Source organism: Athene noctua, chromosome 18 (genome assembly GCF_965140245.1).
Source record: "Athene noctua chromosome 18, bAthNoc1.hap1.1, whole genome shotgun sequence".
NCBI classification, from domain to species: Eukaryota; Metazoa; Chordata; class Aves; order Strigiformes; family Strigidae; genus Athene; species Athene noctua.
In genome coordinates, this window is record NC_134054.1 from 12,324,224 (window position 1) to 12,337,431 (window position 13,208).

At 47.7% G+C, this 13,208-nt stretch overlaps 1 protein-coding gene across 1 annotated transcript; it reads left to right on the top strand.

The window, feature by feature from the left end:
• Positions 1 to 1,996: 1,996 nt before the first annotated feature.
• KCNJ2 (potassium inwardly rectifying channel subfamily J member 2) lies at positions 1,997 to 12,802 on the top strand. The gene is made up of 2 exons (XM_074921758.1): positions 1,997 to 2,141; positions 7,255 to 12,802. The coding sequence occupies exon 2, from the start codon at positions 7,471 to 7,473 to the stop codon at positions 8,752 to 8,754; it is 1,284 nt and encodes a 427-aa protein (XP_074777859.1). The 5' UTR covers positions 1,997 to 2,141; positions 7,255 to 7,470; the 3' UTR covers positions 8,755 to 12,802.
• The last annotated feature ends 406 nt before the right edge of the window (positions 12,803 to 13,208 follow it).

Genomic DNA, 13,208 nt, shown 5'->3' on the forward strand with positions numbered 1-13,208 from the left:
CACACGTACCCTCAGAGGAATGAGGGATTTTTTTTCTCTGATATAGCTACATGAACTGTGTAGTATTTTCACCTATGGCTTTCAAAATCTGTGGATTTAATGATCTTCGTCTCACTGAATGAATAAAATAACCACAGTCATTCCCTCTTATAGATTTTTTTCCCCCAGATTCGTCATTCGTAAGAAAATTACCTGTGTTACCGGAGTTTTCTTCCACTTCAAAATGAACAGAATCACCCAAGGGTAACTCATAAACAATACGATTAACCAACATGCCACATTGCTCAATATAGACAAGCACTTGTCTTTTTTTCCCCCTCTCCCCATCATGTAAATTTGGCGTAGCCTACACACATAGCACCAGGGACTTTTAAAACCAGCTGCATTTGGCCACTGTATTTGTTGCTGCAACAATGTGGTGCTTCCTCATTCGGAGTTTGGGGAACTCGGCAAATACTGTAGCGACAGTAACAGCAGTCGGTGGAAATTGTTCAGAGCAATGAGTGTGTTCCTAAAGCCTAGGCTCCATTGGAAGGCGTTTGAGCAAAACATTTGCACTGGGTATTTAGAGACAGTTGCAAACTTATGAAACAAATGAGGAGGAGGAAAGGGGACAGTTTAAGTGACTAGGAGTGACTGCGGGCACCGGCATGGCTGTGGAACGGAGGGGATCGTGTTTAGAGCCTGTTCTGGACTTTGTAAGGAAGCTCCCCGGAGCAGAGTGGCCAACCCCTCGGACCAGCAGCTCCAGACATCAGCCCTGCCTGCTGCTGACCGCTGCCTTGCCCCAGGAGCATCCCCAGCACCCGATTTCTGGGGGTCGCAGAGGCGGCCGTTGCAGTCCTGGGTGCAGTTCAAAGTGTTCGCGCCAAGTTCTAAAGCCTTGTGTGATCTGCAGCCCTCGCCTTCAGCAAGTCACCTTTTCTCTCGGTCCTCCAGCACACCACACCGGGCTGCCCGCTGCCTTTCAGCTGTTGGCACGGGGGAACTCGGCTTTGTGAGGGCAGCAGGAGAGCGCCGCAGCAGCCGGACACCTGCCTCGGAACCCAACACCCCGGCCCTGTCCATCAGAGCTGCAGTTTGGCAAACTTCAGAGTGTGCTTACAAGGCTGGTTTTTTTATTCCTGCAAGGCTCCCGGCCAGACATTTCATCCTTGTTCGCTTTGTCTCAGGCCACGTCCACTGTAGGGAGGACTGGCTGTTCTAAATCATTTTGATTTCTGCAGATTTCACCAAGGGCCAGCCAGCTCCGCCGATCGAGCTGCCACAGGTGATCTATGAAACAAAGAAATGGATCCTGCGTTCTGCAGCCAGGCAAATACTCCTCTCGCTCCAAAAGAGCTCAGCCCGGGGATCAAAGCTCTCCTTTTGGAAGAGACGTTCGATTCCAGCGAGAGGGAAGGATGTTGAGTTTAGGCTCTGTGCTGCGATCTCTTGACTTGCTGCTGGTGCGTGCGAGGCTCGGGCGTTAGTGATGAGTTTCCCCGCACCGCAGCGTTTCTCCTCACCGAAATAAAGAACAAAAGGAACAAAACTCTTTGCTCTCGGGTGTTTTTCCTTACGACACGGGGCCTCGGACATCAGCCCGAGGAGAGAAAGCTGGAGCCAGCCGGCGCGCAGCTCCCACGCGGGACCCCCACAAATTCCCACTAAAGTCTCCCCAAACCCGATTTCAGCGTTGGGGGACACACACACACACACACACACACACACACAGACACACACACACACACACAGACACACCCCCCCCCGCGGCAGGTGCTGGGTGCCCGCGGCGAGAGGCTGCCGGGGGGGCGGGTTAAAGGGGGGTGGTGGTGTCAGTGGAACTCACCCTTCCCCCCCACCCCGTCCTCCCGGGGACCCCCCCCCGCCCGGGGCCGCCCCCCCTCAGAACGGGGCACCCCCCCCCACAAGGCCCCGCCCCCTGCTTGCCATTGGTGCGGAGCCGCGCGGGGGGCGTGGCCGGCGTGGCCGCTATTAAACATCCCATGGCCGCCCGCAGCAGCGGGGCCGCGGCTCATTGAGGGGCTCGGTGGGAGCGGGGCGGCGGGTACCCCAGCACTGGCGTGCGGCCGCCCCCCAGCCGCTGGATCTTACACCCTCCTGGCTCCGCAAAGCGCCTCCCGCGCGGCCGCCGGCAGGTAAGGAGCGCTGCTTCCCCCCTCCGGGGGGCTCGCCCGGGTCCCCTCCAAGTGCCGGCCCCCCCCTCCCCATTTCTCCGGGGGGGCTGCCCCGGGCCACGCATCCTGCGGGGAAAATTCCCGAGGGAGAAGCTTTGCGTGTCGGTGAATGTGCTGCAGGCTTGGGCGCAGCCGTTTGGAGGGGGAACTCCTGCGTTTCTCGTGCCCCCATCCACGGGCTATTCTCAGCGCCTAAAATAATTAGATAGGTATGCCGGGAACACTCGAGCATCTGCTTGCAGCATCTGTTTATGTTCATAACTTTCCATGCACCAGCTGCTTCCCCGCCCGGAGATATTTTATCCTGGGGAAGGGCTGGAAGTTTGCATGACAAGTCCGTGTCGCAGCAGTAGCACCGCTCCATCCCTTTCCATTCTTCTCGCCTGTTGTTTCCTGTACAAGAGAGATCAAAAGTATCAAGTCTTGGAGATTGGATGCGTGTTTGGGAGAGGAGTGCCCAAAATGTTTTAGAGGGGTGTGAAATGAACCTGTAACTTCATTCATTTGCATTATAGAAACGGGGGATTGTCTTTATTTTGAATCATCCTGCCAGGAAAAAAAAAAAAAGAATGGGGAGAAAGGTGAAAAAAAAAAAGAAACCAACATTGCAGCTGGGGAGCCTGTGAAGAGGGTGTATTGTTTCAACTTAGTTCATGACAGTTAAAGGAAAAAATACTGATAAGAAATGGCAGATTTATTAGCGGGGGTTCGGTGACGGCTTTGTCACCTCCCTGGGGCCGGGGGACCCGCAGGTGCGTGTGTGCGGGTGGCCGGGCTGAGCCAGGCCCCTCGTCCCTGTCCTGTCCTCTCCCACCTCGTCCCTGTCCTCTCCCACCTCGCTGCCACCTTTCCACCCCGCAGGCAGCCGGCACTTGTTTCTGTGCTCCAGCCTTACCTTTACACTTGTTTGCTTTTCCATCCTCACAGCCGGTGCATCAAGTACACCCCCTGGTGATGACTATTTCAGTTGTAGTTATTTTGTCATCAGCTAGAAATATCCTGAACCCGTCTCCTTTGCAGGACAGCAGATGCAAACGCCACTTGTCCTTTCCTTTCTCCTATTTCTTCACACCCATTTCCCTACATCATCTGCTTTTTTTTTTTTTTTTTTTTTTTTTTAATTCCTTCCCCCCTTTGCCTGATCGTGAAGGACAGATCCTTCTCCTGAAGGCAGTTCGCCACTTTATGTAACTTGAGTCCTACCCAAACCAGCGGAGAAGCCCTGGGGAATGACTTTTAAGTAATGCGGGGGTCTGGGGAAAGGTTACGGGGGTGGCTGTACCCAGCAGCGAGGGAGCGGGGACTGTGGGAACAGGCTTCGCTGGGGCGAGTAGCTCCTTTGTTCTGTTTACCGAGGGCAGGAGGGGAAGGCGCTTGGCTAAGGTAGTGCTGGTGCTCTCTTAGCAACATGTGCCTGGCTCGCTCTGCAGGGCTGGGTGGTGTCAGCCTGGGAATAACTCCTCCAAACGCTCATTAGTGCTCCTCTCTCTACCCACCCCCCCAGCGCTCTTTCTGCGCTTCGGAGTTTTTGCTCAGTATTAAACCTTCTGCGCAAATTCCCTTCGAGCTGCTCGGTGCGGAGTTTAGACGGGGGATAGGAACGTCTCTCCTGGGGGGAGGTCTGGAGGGGGATGCTTGCTAAGGGGAAAATGAGGGTTTGGGCTCCTCCATTGTGGCATTTCCACAAGTGTTGGTTCAGAAATGCTGCAGATGCAGCACAGCCCTGTTTTTCTCAGCTCCTCCAAGCATCCCCTTGCAGCAGAGCAAGCCCAGGGCTCTCCCATCCCATTTCATCCCTTCCCAGTAATTCTGCGTCGGTGCCAGTGCTGGTAATTACAAGCTGTGTTGCTCTAGTCTTGTATCCTCTTCCAGGAGGAAAGGTAGCCTGAATGAATAATAATAATAATAACACACCTAGTGATGAGTGAATTTACAGCTCTGTGTGTGTGTGTGTACAGCTGCAGTGCGTTGGGCCCAATTATCCAACGATTTGGGTTGGTTGGTGGGTGCTGGGTTGGCTTCTTTTGTCTGGTGAGGATTGCAGGGCTGATCCCGCACTAGCTTGGCATCTTCGGTGCCACCAACTACTGATCGTGGGGTGGGGTGGGAGGCGGCAAACTTATTTTGCCTTTGAGCAGCAGGTGGATTAGCAAAATCAGAAGTACGATCTAGATTTTCATGCTAGTTGGATTGTTTCTGGGATTTTGGGGGGAACCTCTGCCGCAAGTAGCTGTGAAAGTCAGGGTGAATGCTGATGGGGTGGGGGATCAGGCAGCCAGTGGATCTACCCGGCATTTTACAGGGCCGGAGCCAGAGCGGCCGAGCTGTGTTGCACTGACCGGTTCCTGCGCACGGCGCTGGTCGTGCTCCCCTCCTGGCATCCTCCCCACACCAAGCACTTGTGAGGGAGAGAGTCAAGTGGTGTTCTAAAAGAAAGAAGACAACTCTGCTGCGGTGGAGCATGCCAGGGCTTTAGCGTATAAACTTCAAGCAGCCTGTAAAGGGACCACAGGGTGCCCCCAAGTTTAAGGATCGTTAGAGCCAGACCGGAGCAGGTTGGCTCCCAAGGGCAGAGCAGGGACAGCGTGCGGCTCGGAAGGAGAAACGCTGTGGGAGGTGCAGTAGGTAGAAGGTGCTTGGCCATGCGGAGGAGGAATATGACAATGTACGATACCTAATTCGGGTCCCAAACCTCAGGAAGCTGGCGTGAGGATTTCAGTGATTTGTGGAATTCAAACATATGTCCTCGGGTCAAGACTTTCATGGGGGGGAGCTGCATATTCAGACACTTGGGAGTTTACAGCTTATCTTTCCCTCCACCACAAGTTTTCCTCTAAAATCCAAGAGACAATGTAGGAAAAAAAAACCAAACTTAAAATTAAAATCTTTCCTAAATTGTGTGTTTCCATCAGCTTGGAACAAAACAGACTTTGAATGTGGAAGTTGAACATGACTGTGATTATAGGATGTGGTTTATAGAAGTGATTGATTTGCAGACCGGTGCGATGTTTTTTCAAGAAGTTTGGGTTTTTTTTGTGTGTGTGTGTGGAATGTATTAACAGTAATTTAACTTTCCCTCTGTGTTCAGGTTTCTAATAAAAGTATTCTGCAGGCCCCCCCCAACCAATTTAAGGGAACATTAAAAGAATTCATTTGTATTTTTGAGAATGATATTCTGATGGGAATGAGAAATCCCATGATCAAAAAAAGGGGGGGGGGGGGGGGGCGGGGAGTGAATCTTTACACAGTGTAGGCAAGACAGTCAGGTAAGTAAGAGGTCAGCTCTATCGTAAGCCTACAGTGCTGAGAGCCGTCCTCAAAACCGGGCATTGCCAAACCCCTCCAAAGCTGCCAAAATGGCTTGTACGCCGCTGAAGTCACAGATGACTAATCTCGGCAAGTAGGCGTTGGGACGCATTCTTGCACAACAAACAGAAGTGAGGGGGGGGGGGGGGGGAAATAGAGAAGGTAAAAAGTAAACCCTGAAGAGATTCTAGAGGCAAAACCATCCTGCGTGCAAGTGCGAGCACGGTGTTGTTTTCTGTTTGTCACCTGCTCTTTTCCTAACAAGTGTTTGCTGATCTAAAGCCCTTGTAATGTGGTTGAAGGATGTGGGAGGGCTGAAAAACTGTTTGAAATCCCGCAAGTTTTTGGAACACCCCTGCAGGGCTTCAGGGGCTGCTTTTCGGGAAGGAAATAAACTCTTTATCTACAGCTGTTATCAGATATGAATCGGAGGAAGAGCCGCAGAGTACTGCAGCCACTTTGTGGGCAGAGGTTGTGCTCCTTGGCGGCTGCAGTTTTTCTGGGTTTCGGACAAACTCAGACTGGGTTTTGATAATACCGATTTACAAAGAGTATCGTGATTTATTCCCCTGCTACTGTAAACGGTACTGAAGTCTCCTCTCCTATGACAAATGAAGAGCAGACATTCCTCATCGCTCGGTTTTAGTTTTATTTCCTCCATGGGGCGCATGTGTGGATGGAGCAGTTGCATTAATGCATCTTTTCTCCTCTGCAATATTTCAATTACATTTCCTGATATACAGTACATGACTTAATGGATGACGCACTTGTTAAAAGCTAAACCTGGGTCTAAGCCAGACCTCCCTGAAACAAGTTTGGTGGCTTCTACCCTCAGGAAGAAGGTTTTGTAGCCTCTCTGCTGAGTCTTAATTGCTGACATTTAAGACCCACGGGACACTCGGAACTGTTACCCGGTGGAGATGGGACTGGCTGCCTCGGGCTCCCGAGGGGAAGATGCTGGTACTTGCTACCAAAGGTGTTAACGAAGACACTTGGCTGGTCCTACTCCATCGTAGCCTTTTGCTAGTTGCATTAGCAGGGGCAGATGAGGGTCCTTCCACAGTTTAGTTTGCTTCGTATGACTTAAGCCTAATGTGAGTGCAAAACCCACATAGATTCCAATGATTTTATGGAGTTAGAGAGAAACTAATGCAGCCCTTATTCCTGCCATTTGCAGAGAATACACAGTTTGGGTTTGTTTGTTGGGTTGTTTGTTGGGGTTTTTTTTAGCTTGATTTAAAAAAAAAAAAAGCTATATGGGGTATAATTTCATGAAAATCACTGACACTTGCATTTTCCAAGGTTATTGCTTTTCTCAGTACACGTCATCTTCCCTTTTGCACACTCCCTTGTTTGTCGTAGGTAAACCAGTCCAGGATCCATACATCCATCGAAAGTCACTAAAAACCGCTTCAGTATTTATATTTGAACAGATGGATGTTAACACCAATTGTTAGTTTCAAAATAAACAGAAAGCGCAGTTGTAAACAGTAGATAGATTGTTTGCATGTCCAGATTTTAATGGGAATATTGCTTAGAGCCTTGTGTCTTCAGCGCTTCCACTCGGGGAGAGCGATGCCTTCTTGGTAGTAATGATGTCACTTCTGTCAATACCCAACCCCGCACATTGTGCATTCCAGAAAATGCTGTCATTAAGATTAAGGAAGCTTCCTCAGGTCCACAGGATTAATTTTACTTGATTCTTTCAGGTTTGATTCCTTATCCTATTCCTCCAAGATCTAACACGACATTTCTCTTTCTCTTGCAGACCATGCCCTCTCTATGACGGTTACTTGTTAAGCTAACTCTGCATGCCAGAAGACTGTCCTTGGTTGATCCGAGGGCTCTTGGGGACTCCGGCCTCTCCCCAGTTTTTCTGTGTGTGTGTGTTCCTCTAGAACTTTCAAAACTGTTTCTCCAAAGGGTTTTGCAGAAACTTAGACTGTTTTCTAAAGCAGAAGCACCTCAGTCCACAGCAGTAGTGATGGGCAGCGTGCGAACCAACCGCTACAGCATTGTGTCTTCGGAAGAGGACGGCATGAAGCTGGCAACCATGGCCGTTGCCAACGGCTTTGGGAATGGAAAGAGTAAGGTACATACCAGACAGCAATGCAGGAGCCGCTTTGTCAAAAAAGATGGCCACTGCAACGTCCAGTTTATTAATGTGGGTGAGAAGGGACAGCGATACCTGGCAGACATCTTCACCACTTGTGTGGACATCCGCTGGAGGTGGATGCTAGTTATCTTCTGCCTGACTTTCATCCTCTCCTGGCTTTTTTTTGGCTGTGTGTTTTGGTTGATTGCACTGTTGCATGGGGATCTGGAGAATCAAGAAAATAGCAAACCTTGTGTGTCTCAAGTGAGCAGCTTCACCGCAGCCTTTCTGTTCTCCATTGAGACCCAGACCACAATCGGCTATGGCTTCAGGTGTGTCACAGACGAGTGCCCCATCGCAGTTTTCATGGTGGTTTTCCAGTCTATAGTAGGCTGCATCATTGATGCCTTCATCATTGGTGCTGTCATGGCAAAGATGGCTAAGCCGAAAAAGAGGAATGAAACTCTGGTCTTCAGCCACAATGCTGTGGTGGCCATGAGAGACGGAAAACTGTGCCTGATGTGGCGTGTTGGAAACCTGAGGAAAAGCCACTTGGTGGAGGCACACGTGCGAGCACAGCTCCTCAAATCCAGGATCACGTCAGAAGGGGAGTACATCCCCTTGGATCAAATAGACATCAACGTAGGGTTTGACAGCGGGATAGACCGCATATTCCTGGTCTCCCCAATTACAATAGTACATGAAATAGATGAAGACAGTCCTTTGTATGACTTGAGCAAACAAGACATGGACAATGCTGACTTTGAAATTGTAGTAATATTAGAGGGCATGGTGGAAGCTACCGCCATGACTACCCAGTGCCGTAGCTCATATCTGGCAAATGAAATCCTCTGGGGCCACCGCTACGAGCCCGTACTCTTTGAAGAGAAAAACTACTACAAAGTGGACTACTCGAGGTTCCACAAAACATACGAAGTGCCCAACACACCCATCTGTAGTGCCAGAGACTTAGCAGAAAAGAAATACATTCTCTCGAACGCAAACTCCTTTTGCTACGAGAACGAAGTGGCCCTCACCAGCAAAGAGGAGGACGAGATTGACACTGGGGTGCCTGAGAGCATGAGCACAGACACCCACCCAGACATGGACCACCACAACCAAGCAGGGGTGCCTCTAGAGCCACGGCCGCTACGGCGGGAGTCGGAAATATGACTGGCAAACTCTTCCTCTCTCTTTTGGTTGAAAGGAAAGAAAAAAATTACATCTATCGGTCAAAGGCACGTTGACCCGAGAAGTTGGCCCAGAACAGTTTTCAGACAACGGTACTGTTGAAGAGTGGTGTGAAGGCAAGCAGACCTGAGAAACCCAGGCTGGTTTTAGGGCTGTCCTCAGAGGAGGGACGACAGAAAATGAACTCTAAACACAAAGCACTAAACATGTCTAAGTATGAACAGAAGGCACATATGTTGTAGAATAAATTATGTATATATTTTTTTACAAAACTTGAACTTGCAGGCAAGCTTTGGTTGGGTTATTATTATTTTTTTTTCAACTTTTTCCAGAATGCTTCTCTCTAGGGAACAAGAATGTTTTTAATGGCATAACAAAGGCAAGAATCTGCCTTATTATTATTATTATAATTATTTTTTAAAAAGCTGCTGCTAACTACATGAACAGAAATGGTTATTTTTGTTGCAGTGTAGTTTTTATTTTCTCTTGTGTAATTTAAAAAAAAAAAAAAAAAAGACAGTGTTGAACTTTTTGGGTTGAAAAGCTCATGATCACTTCAGAGAGGCTAATGTTGCCAGAAAGTCTAAACTCCTTTTGAGGCCAGTAGTTTGATAGCTAGAATCAATTTCTCTCTTTCCAATTACATAAGGGGCATTATGTAATATCAGGCCAATCAGTAGCCTCCAGCAAAATTATGATTTTTGGGGGGAGAATTTAATTCTCTGTCTAAAGGAAAAATGAAATAAAATATATATATATATACATAGAAAAAAGTACTAAGTTAAAACTACCTAAATGGATACCAAAGAAAATGCACAGTTTTGCACAGCGGAGTTTATTTAAAAAAAAAAAAAAAAAAAGGAAAAAAAAAAAAGGAAGAAAAAAATGAACAGGCTGCTTTAAACAAAAAAAATTTCAAACCTCAGACACTTTTTTTTTTTAATTTTTTTTTTTTTTTCCAAGACCTTTATTTTGCACCTTATTCTGAAAGCTTAAGACTCGGATCTAAAGTGAGCTAGGACTCCTCCCCTTTCCCCCCTGCTCTTCTATGGGGAAATAAATTCCCTTCCTTTCTTGTACAGAGAAAGGCAGCTGGGGGAAAGCAAACGAGCCAACATCTGTCCTCCCCGGTCGCTTGCTGGGCCGGGCTGCAGCAGAAGGTCAAGTGTTAGTGCGCACATTCCCAAACCAGCGCTAGACCTCAGCGCTGACCCAGCCTCCTGAAAACTGAGCCGTCCTCCGTGTGCTGCAGGCGTCCGACCCGAGCCCCCCTCGGCTGCCGTTGTGTCACCCCTCCAACCACGCCAGGGACGTGCGAAGCTGCCGCTCGATGGTAGAGGCTCGCGCTGCCGGAGCCGGCGTTCCGGCACGGATGAGCCGAGCGATAGGTAAATCCCCGGGAAGAGATTTTGAAGAGGAAGGGAGAGGGTAGTGGAGAGGAAGAGAAAAACCAGCTTTTGTGACACAGCGCTTGGGAATGGCACAGGGATTTTGGGCATTTTGTAAAAAAAATGCTTCTCTTCAGCAGGGCAAGGGTGTCAGAAATTGTATTTTCCACCTCATCTGGGGAGGGTGAGGCAGCAAAGCGAGAGCCAGCTCCTGCCTCCTCTCCCCCAGCAAACACCAACCGAGTGGTCAGTGGATGAGACATGTCACTGAGCTCTGAGCAGATTTTGTGACCTTCAGGGAAGCTCTGGCTCTAGCGGTATTTTGGCTCCTTCATCCAGAAGGCTTTAAATTCTCTGTGCCTCTAAGATCAAGGAGACAGCGAACCTGCGCTTCACGCCTGCTCCCCGAGGAGCAGGTGGAGAGGGGTGGTGGTGGGGATGATAATCCTAGTCAACTCTTGCAGTATTGGATCACTGTATGCCATTAAAAAACAGCTTGTTCTAGGTCTAATGTCTTCTGCAAACGGATATCTGTGAAGGCCTCTGGCCCCTTCCAGCCCTGCCTGAAAGAAATGCCTGCAATGAAATGGTTTCTGATAAGATGGTATCTACAGTGGGCAGGTTCGAAACTGTGGAAATTCGACATTGTAAACATAGATTTGGCTACTAGAGAGGGCAGATGATTAAGTGCAAGTTCTAAGGCTGTTACTGGGGTGGGGGGGGATGTAAAGAAAAGGCTGAACATATAAAGGCGATTTGATTGCAGTTCCTGGGTCAACAGTAGTGAAGACAACTGAGTGCTGCTAGTGCTGCTATTGTGATATATTTGTAAAAGGAAAAAAACAAACAACCAACCAACACAACCTAAACCAAAGAGTATTCAGTGAAACAGAGGGTGCGTGAAAATGCAATGGGGAAGGGATGGAAAAGGGAGGCTGACTGGGAGAAAGGGGACCCGTTCTCCAGGTCGGCATCCCCCAGGTGCACAGTGCTCCCACTAGATGATACTTGAGAGATTTGAGGGAGGGATGAGAGACAGGGGATGGGAAACGCAAGATTCAGCTTGTTTCTTTAAAGCAAAAGAAATTAAAGACAAAAAAGGAAAAAAAAATCCCCTCCCCCTTAACGTTTCTGGTGCAGAGGTTTGGGGGTTTGTTTTGTTTTGTTTTGTTTTTCAAGTCGGTTTTTCAGAAATATTTTTAAAATGTACATTTTATAAAGTTTATCAAGTATTTTCATATTTAAAGCCAAATGTAAATAAAAGTCTGTAAAGGAGGACAAGAAGAAAAAGAAAAGGCCACAAAAAGTATAACTTCTGCTCGGCAGTCTCGGCTAGCTAGTACCTAGATGCTACCGGTTAGCATGATTTTTAGCAAATACTTGCAAGCCTTATAGGATTCCTAATGCTATGAACTTCTCTTTATTTATTTTTAAGCATGGACTTTTAATTTGAAAACATGTTCTAGTTACTGGCATTTTTAAAAGTTACCAGCTTTCCGAGTGCTAGTCTTGTCAAGGGTGTGCATTGAGGTAATCCATTACACTCTCTGCTGCATTCTTTTTCTTTTTTTCTTTTTTTTTTTTTTTTTTTAAAATAACCCTTTGTCTTTGCCGATTGAATCTTACATTGCAGAATTGCACTCAGCCTCTGGCTCTGGGAAGCTGCTAGAAAGAGACCTGCAATGTACACTCCATGGTACCCTTCCCCCTTGTCCAGCATTTCTGTATTTCTCAATACGCCCTGGGAAGCCCGGTATAGGACAGACCCTTGTAGCACACTTCTACAGCAGCAAATTGGGTTAGTCGTTTTGTTAAAATGTTATTTTTAAGGACTACACAGTGACTGACAGCGTTTCTTCAGTTCCCGATCATCCTGGGCCGAGATGATGCTTAATTAGGGGCCCGTTAAACTGACCGAGCTCTACCCGCAGACTCCGACAGCCTTGGTTCAACCTCTTTGTCAAGGTTAACGTTGGCTCAGCTGGCTCGCACAGAAGGTTTATACTGTATTTCGGTTAGGGTCTGGGGGGAAATATGTTATTTCTGCCCTTCCCTGAAAATACTTGAATGAGACACATTGTCTAAACCATAATACTGCATACAGTGACAAAAAGCATTTCCGAGGCAGGTGGGAACGGATCTTCCCTCTGTCTCTTCCGTGCGAGCTGTCCTTGGTTAAGTAGCAAGGGTAGAGATCATTACTTATTAGCTGTGTTTAATGATACGCTCTCCCAGCCACCATAAACTTCTGTGTTGTTCCTTTAGCACTTGCTCTTCTTGGAAAAGACAAAGGGTCCAGATATTTTATTTGTTCTCTTAGGTCTTCTTTTTCATAATGGATTACAAGGTAAAACTGAGAAGTACTGTAATGTCTTTAAATTATGGCTGCTCCCGACCATTGTAAGGTAGAAGGGTGCTGCATAGTTGCCATCCCACAGCCAACGAGAAACTGATTTTGTAATGACTTTTGGCCTGCAGCTATTGTAAGGTGAACAATCTAGGCATCTGACAGTTGTCCATTACTATTTTCCTGTTTGCAGCCTTTTTGTATCAAAGTCTTCCTAATGTACTGCACAAATTGTGGATTGTACAGATTTTTATATATTATGTCTTATTTTATTATTTCTAAATAAATAAAAAAAAAATTGAGAATGAACTCGTGTGTGCAGCATGTATGTAAATGAAGTGGGGAGATGGGTCTGGAGGTTATTCTGTAGCTGTGTTTATGGCTGTCTGAGCACAGACATTGTCTGGAGCACTTTAGGAAGGGACAGGTCGTTCTGTCCCTTGACAAAAGGCAGGAGGAAAGGTGATACCATCATTATTTCCCAGATGAGAACACAAACACGGCGCAGTGTAAGGCGACTTGCACCAAAGGAAGATCTGCGCCAGAGAGACTTTCTTAAGGTCATACCTGGATCTGCAGAACTCCAGATCATTAGCTACAAGTCCTATGAAATGGAAAAAAAACAATAATCAAAAAAATAAAAAAAAAACCCTCAAAGTCTGCGTAAACTACAAAGCAGGGCAGGGAGGGGGGGAATGAAA

Bases quoted from the DNA above. Each gene is read 5' to 3' on its own strand.
- KCNJ2 (XM_074921758.1), top strand. From the start codon at position 7,471: ATGGGCAGCGTGCGAACCAACCGCTACAGCATTGTGTCTTCGGAAGAG.